General features: G+C 60.5%; 1 protein-coding gene across 1 annotated transcript in view; it reads left to right on the top strand.

Moving 5' to 3' along the window:
- Positions 1–9,029: 9,029 nt before the first annotated feature.
- The window catches only part of NFKBID (NFKB inhibitor delta), a 15,754-nt gene continuing 15,061 nt past the window's right edge, over positions 9,030–9,722 (top strand). Inside the window, 1 exon segment of the mRNA XM_074930316.1 lies at positions 9,030–9,034. Coding sequence (XP_074786417.1) covers positions 9,030–9,034 — 5 coding nt within the window.

The raw sequence follows: 9,722 nt of genomic DNA, 5'->3' as shown, positions 1-9,722 counted from the left end.
TTTTTGCGGCTGCATCGTCTGCTCGGGGGGGGGGGTGGGGTGAGGGAGGGACTGGGGGGAACTGGGAAGGAATTGGGGGCAACTGGGAGGGGATTGGGGGGAATGGGGAGGAACTGGGAGACATTGGGAAGGGATTGGGGGGAATTGGGAGGAGACTGGGGGACAGTGGGAGAGAATTGGAGGGCACTGGGAGACATGGAGATACTGGGAGACACTGGGAAGGAACCTGGGAACATTGGGAGGGCACTGGGAAGTCACTGGGAGTGCACTGGTGGCACTGGTGGCACTGGGAAGGCACTGGGAGTGCACTGGGAAGTCACTGGGAGCAATGGTATCACTGGAAGGGCACTAGGAAGTCACTGGGAGCACTGGTGTCACTGGGATGGCACCAGGAGCACTGGGAGTGCACTGGAAAGTCACTGGGAGAGCACTGGGAGGGCACTGGGAAGTCACTGGGAGCACTGGGAAGTCACTGGGAGGGCACTGGTGGCACTGGGAATGCACTGGGAGGGCACTGGGAAGTCACTGGGAAGGCACTGGTGGCACTGGGAAGTCACTGGGAGGGCACTGGTGGCACTGGGAGGACTGGGAGGGCACTGGTGGCACTGGGTCACTCCCCACTTTATTTCCCCAGTTCATCCCTACATTAACGCCCCGCCCCCTCTGGGGGTGTGGCCTGTCCCAGGCCCCACCCCTTGTAGCCCCACCCCTTACATCATTTACCCCCATTCGGGGTCTCTCGGCCAATGGCGTCGCTCGCTGCGCCCTCAGGGGCGGGGCTTGTTCCAGCCTCGCCTCTTTGGTGCCGCTGTGGGTGGGGCCAAAGGCAAGGGGCGGGGACAGGGCGGGGCCAAGGCCTGGGCCGCCTGGTTCCAGCGCTGCTGCCAATAGGAGAAGGGAACGCCGCCAGGGGGCGTGGCCACTACCCATTGGGCCGGTTGCTCCCACCTATGGGATTGAGGGGGCGGGGCGTCAGAGGGGAGGGGGCGGGGCCACCCCGAGCCCCTCAGGAGGCGACAAAACCCCCCGAAACTCCTCCTCCCTCCCTAGTGGGCGTGGCCACCGCCCCCTCCCCTTCCTGCCACTCAACCCCCTCTCTCCAGCTCACCATTCGCTGATGAGCTCCAGGAGGCGGGGCCAAGCCTCGATGCGATGCCGGCATAGGTCGGCCACCTGGCGTAGGCGGGGCAGGAGCGCGCAATCGGCCCCGCCCACAGCGCCCCCTGCGGGCAGGGAGGACCCCCCCCCAAAAAAATGTCAATCAATTGCTTTTAGCTCCACCCCTTTCTCCCATATATGGACACACTTACCCAGCAGTGGGAGGGGCTCTAAAGGAGGAGGTGGCCTCGCTTCTTCCTTAAGCCACGCCCACAGGCCACGCCCCCGCAGCTCCTGCCGCAGCTCCGCCCCCTGCAACAGCGCCCCCTGCTGGGCCTGGGGGAGCACATGAGTCAGGCCACGCCCCCTTCTCTGTAACCACGCCCCCTCCCTGTAGCCACACCCCCTCCCCTATACCCACACCCCCTTCCCATGCCCCTCCCTGTAGCCACACCCATCTCCCCTGTAGCCACACCCATTTCCCATTTAGCCACACCCTGTCCGTGTACCCACACCACCTGTAGCCACGCCCATTTTTGTAGCCACACCCCTTCCCCACATAGCCAATCCCCACACACCCTCTCCTTGTAGCCACACCCCCTTCCCAGTAGCCACACCCCTCCCCTATAGCCACGCCCCCATAACCACACCCCCTCCCTATCCACACGCCTCTTCCCCTGTAGCCACACCCCTCCCCTATAGCCACGCCCCCATGCCCACACCCCCTCCCTATCCACATACCCTTCCCCTGTAGCCACGCCCCCTTCATTGTAACCCCGCCCCCTTACCATACAGCGTGACACCCCCAGGGCGTGATAGACAGGCATCAGCGGATCAGGGGTGGGGCTAAATAGAAAAAGGGGCGGAGTCAGCGACGGGGCGGGGAAACCCCCTTGCCACGCCCCCTTTTGTTTAATTTGGGGCTCCCCCAAGGGTCGGACTCACCGTGGGGGGCGCTCTCCCAGTGCTCCCAGTGCTCCCAGTACCTCGCAAAGCCGCTCCCCCTCCCTGGCCAGGGCGGAGGGGGCGTGGCTTAATGTGCTCTGGGCCACGCCCCTTGCCTGCAGGGGGAGTAAGAGGTCATGGGGGGGGGGGGGGGGGGGGGGATTGGGGGGGGGTTTGGGGTGGATTTGGGGGTTTGGAATGTTTTGGGGTGTTTGAGGGAGTTTTGGGTTGATTTGGGCTGATTTGAGGAGTTTTGGGGGTTTTGGGGTGATTTGGGGGTTTTGGGGGGTTTTGGGGGTTTTGGGGTGATTTGGGGGTTTTAGGGTGATTTGAGGAGTTTTGGGGTTTTGGGGTGATTTTGGGGGTTTTGGGGTGATTTGAGGAGTTTGGGGGGTTTTTGGGTTGATTTGGGGGGTTTTAAGGTGATTTGAGGAGTTTTGGGGTTTTTGGGGTGATTTGGGGGGGGTTTTGGGTTGATTTGGGGGTTTTGGGTTGATTTGAGGAGTTTTGGGGGTGATTTGGGGGGATTTTGGGGTGATTTGAGGAGTTTTGGGGTTTTGGGGTGATTTGGGGGTGTTCAAGGTGGATTTGGGGGGATTGGGGAGTTTTGGTGTTGGGTGTTTTGGGTGATTTGGGCTTTTGGGGAGTTTTAAGGGTGATTGAGGGATTTTGGGGTGATTTGAGGGGTTTTGGGGTGATTTGGGGGGTTTTGGGGGGATTTGAGGGGTTTTGGGTGGTTCAGGGTGGATTTGGGGGGTTTTGGGGTGATTTGGGGATTGGGGGGATTGGGGAGTTTTGGGTTGATTTGGGGGCTTTTGGGGTGATTTTGGGGGTTTTGGGTGCATTGAGGGGAGTGGGGGGCTTCAGGGGTGGGTTTGGGGGGGGGTTGAGGTGATTTAGGGGAATTTTGGGGATTTTAGGGGGGTTGGGAGAGTTTTAGGGGTGATTTGGGGGGTTTGGGGTCATTTGGAGAGTTTGGGGGGCTTTGGGGGTCATTTGGGGGTTTGTGGGGATTTTGGGGGGTATTTTGGGGGGATTGGGGGGGGTTTGGGGGGGTCTGGGGGGGATTTTAGGGGGGATTTTGGGGTGGATTTGGAGGGATTTGGGGGTGATTTGGGACATTTTGGGGTGATTGGGGGGCTTGGGGGATTTTGAGGTGATTTGGGGGGATTTTGGGGTGATTTGGGGGGCTTGGGGGATTTTGAGGTGATTTGGGGGATTTTGGGGAGATTTGGGGGGATTTGGGGGCGATTTGGGGTGATTTTGGGGTGATTTGGGGGGATTTTGGGGTGATTTGGGGGATTTTGGGGTGATTTGGGGGGGTTTTGGGGGGTTTTGGGGACTTTTGAGGGGATTTGGGGAAGTTTTGGGGTGATTTAGGGCATTTTGGGGTAGAAGTGGGAAGTTTTGGGGGGAGCCGAGGGGATTTTGGGTCCCTCACCCGGGCCTGCAGGGGCCGCAGTTGCGCTTTGAGGCTTCGGGTGTCTCTGGCCAGAGCCCGGAGGTGGAGCTGACGCTGGGCCTGGGGGGGGGAACCCCCAAATTAAGGGGGCCCCCCTCAAAATTACGCTTGGGGGTCTCCCAAATCCACTGGGAGAACCCCAAGATCTCCTTGAACCCCCAAATTTCCCCCCAGCCACCCCCAAACTCTTAATTCCCCCCCCCCAGCTCCCCTGGACCCCCCTAGGCCACCTCTGAACCCCCAAATCCCCCCAGGGTCCCCCCAAAATCCCCCCCAGTTCTCACTTGAACCCCCAAATCCTCCCCCAGCCCCCTCTGAACCCCCAAACATCCCCCCAGCACCCCCAAACCCCCCCCCAGCTCCCCTGAACCCCCAAATCACCCCAGCCACCTCCAAACCCTTAAATCCCCCCAAAATCTCTCCCCTGAACCCCCAAATCCCCCCAGGGTCACCCCAAAATCCTCCCATGACTCCCCCCAGTTCTTCCCTGTACCCCCAAATCCCCCCCCAGCACCCCCAAACCCCCCTGAACCCCCAAACTTCCCCCTTCAGCCACCCCCAAACCCTTAAATCCTCCCTCTGAACCCCTAATCCCCCCAGGGTCCCCCCAACACCCCCCTGGGCCTCCCCAATTCTCATTTGTACCCCCAAATCCCCCCCCCCCAGCACCCCCAAACCCACCTGAACCCCCAAATTTCCCCCTTCAGCCACCCCCAAATCATTAAACCAGCCCCCCAACCTCTCCTCAGCCCCCCCAAACCCCGGCCCTGCACCCCCAAACCCACCAGCCGCTGCTTCCTGCAGTGCAGCCGTTGTCGCAGCTCTTCCAGGGGGAGTTTTGGGGGGGCCCCCCCTGGCCCCCCTCAACTCCTGCACCCTCCCAGCCAGGGCCCTGTAGCCCCCGACAGCCCCCGCCACCTCCAGCGCCAATCTGGGGGGGGCACGGGGGGGTCCCCCCCCCAAAAAAAAAGAGGGGGGGTTAGAGATCACCACAAGGTCCCAGTAGCAGTTTTGGGGGGTTCTGGGGGGTTTTGGGGTGCAGAGAGCATTTGGGGGGACCCGTGGGGGTTTTTTTGGGGTACAGAAGTTGGGGGGGGTCCCTGTGAGGGTTTTTGGGGTACAGAGGGAGTTGGGGGTCTCTGTGAGGTTTTTTGGGGTACAGAGGGAATTGGGGGGGGCTTTTGGGGTACAGGGGGAGCTGGGGGGGTTCCCTGTGAGATTTTTGGGGTACAAGAGGAGTTGGGGATTTCCTGTGTGTTTTTTGGGGTACAGGGGGAGCTGGGGGGGTTCTCTGTGAGATTTTTGGGGTACAGGGGAGCTGGGGGGTTCCCTGTGTGTTTTTTGGGGTACAGGGGGAGCTGGGGGGGTTCTCTGTGAGATTTTTGGGGTACAGGGGGAGCTGGGGGGTTCCCTGTGTGTTTTTGGGGGTACAGGGGGAGCTGGGGGGTCCCTGTGAGGCTTTTTGGGGGTACAAGGGGAAGTAGGGGGATCCCTGTGAGTATTTCGGGGTACAGGTGGAGTTGGGGGGGTCCCTGTGAGTATTTTGGGGTACAGGGGGAGTTGGGGGGGGGTCTCTGTGAGTATTTTGGGGTACAGGGGGAGGTGGGGGGGTCTCTGTGAAGGTTTTTGGGGTACAGGAGGAGATGGGGGGTTTTTTTGGGGTACAGGGGAAGTTGGGGGTCCCTGTGAGTATTTTGGGGTACAGGGGGAGCTGGGGGGGTCCCAGGTTTTTTTTCTGGGGTACAGGAGGAGCTAGGGGGATCCCTGTGAGAGTTTTTGGGGTACAGGGGGAGGTGGGGGGGTCTCTGTGAGTATTTTGGGGTACAGGAGGAGCTGGGGGGGCCCTAAGGAGTATTTTTGGGGTGCAGGGGGGGGGTGTTACCTGGCCGCCTCCTGGGTTTTGGGGTCCCCCCCCAGGCGCTGGGCGAGTTGCTGGCGCAGCTGGGCCAGGCGGGAACTCAGGGGGTGCAGGCGGGCGGCCAGGGGGGGCAGCGAACCCCACAACCCCCCCACAGCCCCCCAACATTCCTGGGGGGGGGACAGGACACCACAAACCATGGGGGGACACCCCCAAATCTATGGGGAACCCCAAAACTAACCACCCACCCCCCCTCCAGTCTCCAAAACCCCCCAAAATACCCCAAAAATGGCTCCTCCCCCCCCCCCCAAGCCTCCACTGAGTCCCCCCGGGGGGTCCCCAAATTTTTCTTGGTCCCCCCAAAACTCTTCCAGCCCCCCCAAACCCCCCCGACCCCCCCAAAAGTGCCCCCACCTCCTTGAGAAGTCCCCAAAACCCCGCAGCCCCCCAAATCTGCCCCAAAAACCCCCAAATGTCCCCAAAAAACCCCAAATCTGCCCCCAAAAAAACCCCAAATCTGCCCCCAAAAAAACCCCAAATCTGCCCCCAAAAAAACCCCAAATCTGCCCCCAAAAAAACCCCAAATCTGCCCCCAAAAAAACCCCAAATCTGCCCCCAAAAAAACCCCAAATCTGCCCCCAAAAAAACCCCAAATCTGCCCCCAAAAAAACCCCAAATCTGCCCCCAAAAAAACCCCAAATCTGCCCCCAAAAAAACCCCAAATCTGCCCCCAAAAAAACCCCAAATCTGCCCCCCAAAAAACCCCAAATCTGCCCCCAAAAAAACCCCAAATCTGCCCCCAAAAACCCAAAATCTGCCCCCAAAAAAACCCAATTATACCCCAAAAACCCCCAAATGCCCCCCAAAACCCTCAAATGTACCTCAAAACCCAAATCTACACCAAATGTGCCCCAAAAACACCCAAGTGTCCCCCAAACCCCCAAATCTGCCCCAAAAAAAACCAAATGTCCCCAAAACCCCCAAATCTGCTCCAAAAAACCCCAAATGTGCCCAAAAAAACCCAAATGTGCCCCAAACCCCCCAAAATCTGCCCCAAACCCCCCAAAATCTGCCCCAAACCCCCCAAAATCTGCCCCAAACCCCCCAAAATCTGCCCCAAAAACTCCAAATGTACCTCAAAAAACCCGTCTGCCCCAAAAACCCCCAAATCTGCCCCAAAAACCCCCAAATCTGCCCCAAAAACCCCCAAATCTGCCCCAAAAACCCCCAAATCTGCCCCAAAAACCCCCAAATCTGCCCCAAAAAATCCAAATCTGCCCCAAAAACCCCCAAATCTGCCCCAAAAAATCCAAATCTGCCCCAAAAAATCCAAATCTGCCCCAAAAAATCCAAATCTGCCCCAAAAAATCCAAATCTGCCCCAAAAAATCCAAATCTGCCCCAAAAAATCCAAATCTGCCCCAAAAAATCCAAATCTGCCCCAAAAACCCCCAAATCTGCCCCAAAAAATCCAAATCTGCCCCAAAAACCCCCAAATCTGCCCCAAAAACCCCCAAATCTGCCCCAAAAACCCCCAAATCTGCCCCAAAAAACCCAAATGTCCGCAAAAAACCCCAAAATGTCCCCCCAAAAACCCCAAATCTGCCCCCAAAAACCCCCAAATGTCCCAAAAACCCCCAAATCTGCCCCAAAACTTCCCCAAAAACTCCAAATGTACCTCAAAAAACCCGTCTGCCCCAAAAACCCCCAAATCTGCCCCAAAAACCCCCAAATCTGCCCCAAAAACCCCCAAATCTGCCCCAAAAACCCCCAAATGTCCCCAAAAACTCCAAGTCTGCCCCAAAACCCCCAAATCTGCCCCAAACCCCCCCCCAGCCCCCCTAAATGTGCCCCCACCCCCTCAAACGCCCCCCCAAATCCCCCCTCCCCCACCTGGATGTGGTTCCTCACGGTGGGCGGAGCCTCGGGGTCACGGCCGGGGTCACGGCCGGGGTCACGGCCGGGGTCACGGCCGGGGTCACGCCTGGGGTCACCCCCTAGAGCAGCCGCCCTGATAAAAAGGGGAGGGGGGGGGAGGCCCCAGCCAGGCCCCGCCCCTTTCCTTAGGCCACACCCACTTCCTCAAGCCACCCCCCCACGAGTCCCTTAGCCCCGCCCCCATGGTTAAGCCCCACCCCCGGCTCTGACCACACCCCCTTGGGCATTTTGGAAGACTTTTAGCCCCGCCCCCTCAATTAGTCCACTCCCTGGCCACGCCCCCGCCACCAAACTCCACCCTTTGTCCGTCTGGCCACACCCCCTCCACAAGGCCCCACCCCTTCGCCTCATTGGCACACCCCCTCCAGCAAACCCCGCCCCTTCTCATGGCCACACCCCCTCCACCAGGCCCTGCCCCTTTTTCTCACGGCCACACCCCTTCCCCCAGACCCCACCCCCTTTCTCCCTGGCCACACCCCTTCAAAAGGCCTCACCCCTTTCTCCCTGTGGCCACGCCCCCCTCAGCCCCACCCTCTTCACACCCCATGGCCACGCCCCCTCCACCAGACCACACCCCTTCTCTCCAGCCACGCCCCCTTCACCAGACCCCACCCTCTCCCCATGGCCACACCCCCTTCACCAGTCTCTAACCCTTCACTCGCACCAGTCTCCGCCCCCTTCTCCCCATAGCCCCACCCTCTCCACCAGACCCCACCCCATGGCCACGCCCCCTCCACCAGGCCCCGCCCCCAGCACCCACCGGCTGCTCTCCAGCGCCAAACGCTCCAGGGCCCAGAGCACGGCCCCGGGGGGGTGTCGGCTCAGCACCGCCTGGGGGGGCACGGGGGGGTCACGGGGGGGTCACAGGGGTCATGGGGGGGTCACAGGGGGTCACGGGGTTCAGGGGGGGGTCAGGGGAGGGTCATGGGGTTCAGGGAGGTCACGGAGTTCAGGGAGGGTCACGAAGGTTGGGGGTTTCAGGGGAGGGTCACGGGGGGGTCACAGAGTTCAGGGAGGGTCACGGAGGTCGGGGGGGTTTCAGGGGAGGGTCATGGGGGGGTCACAGGGGTCATGGGGGGGTCACGGGGTTCGGGGGGGTCAGGGGAGGGTCATGGGGTTCAGGGAGGGTCACAGGGTTGAGGGGGGGTCACAGGGTTCAGGGTGGGTTCGGGGGGGTCACAGGGGGGTCACGGGGTTCGGGGGGGTCAGGGAAGGGTCATGGGGTTCAGGGGGGTCACAGGGGTTGGGGGGGTCAGGGGAGGGTCATGGCGGGGTCACAGGGGTCATGGGGGGGTCACAGGGGTCATAGGGGGGTCACAGGGTTCAGGGGGGGGTCAGGGGAGGGTCATGGGGTTCAGGGGGGTCACAGAGTTCAGGGAGGGTCACGGAGGTTGGGGGTTTCAGGGGAGGGTCACGGGGGGGTCACAGGGGTCATGGGGGGTCACAGGGGGGTCATGGGGTTCAGGGAGGGTCACAGGGGTCATAGGGGGGTCACAGGGTTCGGGGGGGTTCAGGGGAGGGTCATGGGGTTCAGGGGGGTCACAGGGGGTCACGGGGGGGTTCAGGGTGGGTTCGGGGGGGTCACAGGGGTCATAGGGGGGTCACAGGGGGTCATGGGGTTCAGGGGGGGTTCAGGGGGGTCACAGGGGTTGGGGGGGTCAGGGAAGGTCACAGGGGGGTCACAGGGTTGAGGGGGGGTCATGGGGTTCAGGAAAGGTTCATGGGGGTCATGGGGTACAGGGAGGGTTCAGGGAGGGGTCACAGGGTTCAAAGGGGGGTCACGGAGGTCAGGGGGGTCATGGGGTTCAGGGAGGGTTTGGGCGGGGTCACGGGGGTCAGGGGGTTTCTGGGGGGTCACAGGGGTCAGGGGGGGTCACGGGGGTCCCACCCACCTCGGCCGCCTGCAGCCAGCTCTGCCTCGACGGCTCCGACAGCTCCTGAGTCCTGGGGGGCGGGGGGAGAGTGATTGACAGGGGAGGGAGGGGGTGATTGACAGCACACAGGGGTTGACATAGAGACGGTGATTGACGGGTCACTGTAGTGGGCGGGGCAGAGTGGAATTGGTGGATGGGTCACAGATTGGCAAAAGAGGGAGAGAGTGATTGACAGGTTAGAGTGACAAGGCGCACAAGCGCTGATTGACAGGTCAGTGATTGACAAGGCAAAGGTATCTTGAGCGAGAGCTCACAATGATTGACAGGTTGCAATGAGCAAGATAGAAAAGTTGATTGACAGGTTGCAGTGATTGAAAACAGACAAAAAAGTGAATTGACAAGCACAGTGATTGACGGAACAAGGGTTGATTGACAGGAAAGAGAAATCTAGGTTGACGAGTCACAGTGATTGGCAGGGCACAGAGAGATTGATTGACAGGCCACAATGATTGACAGGAAAACGAAATATTGATTGTCAAGTCACAGTA

The sequence above is a fragment of the Athene noctua genome, chromosome 33 (genome assembly GCF_965140245.1).
Source record: "Athene noctua chromosome 33, bAthNoc1.hap1.1, whole genome shotgun sequence".
NCBI lineage: Eukaryota > Metazoa > Chordata > Aves > Strigiformes > Strigidae > Athene > Athene noctua.
Note: the sequence above shows the minus strand (reverse complement) of the source record. Positions and strands in the feature narration are given on the sequence as shown.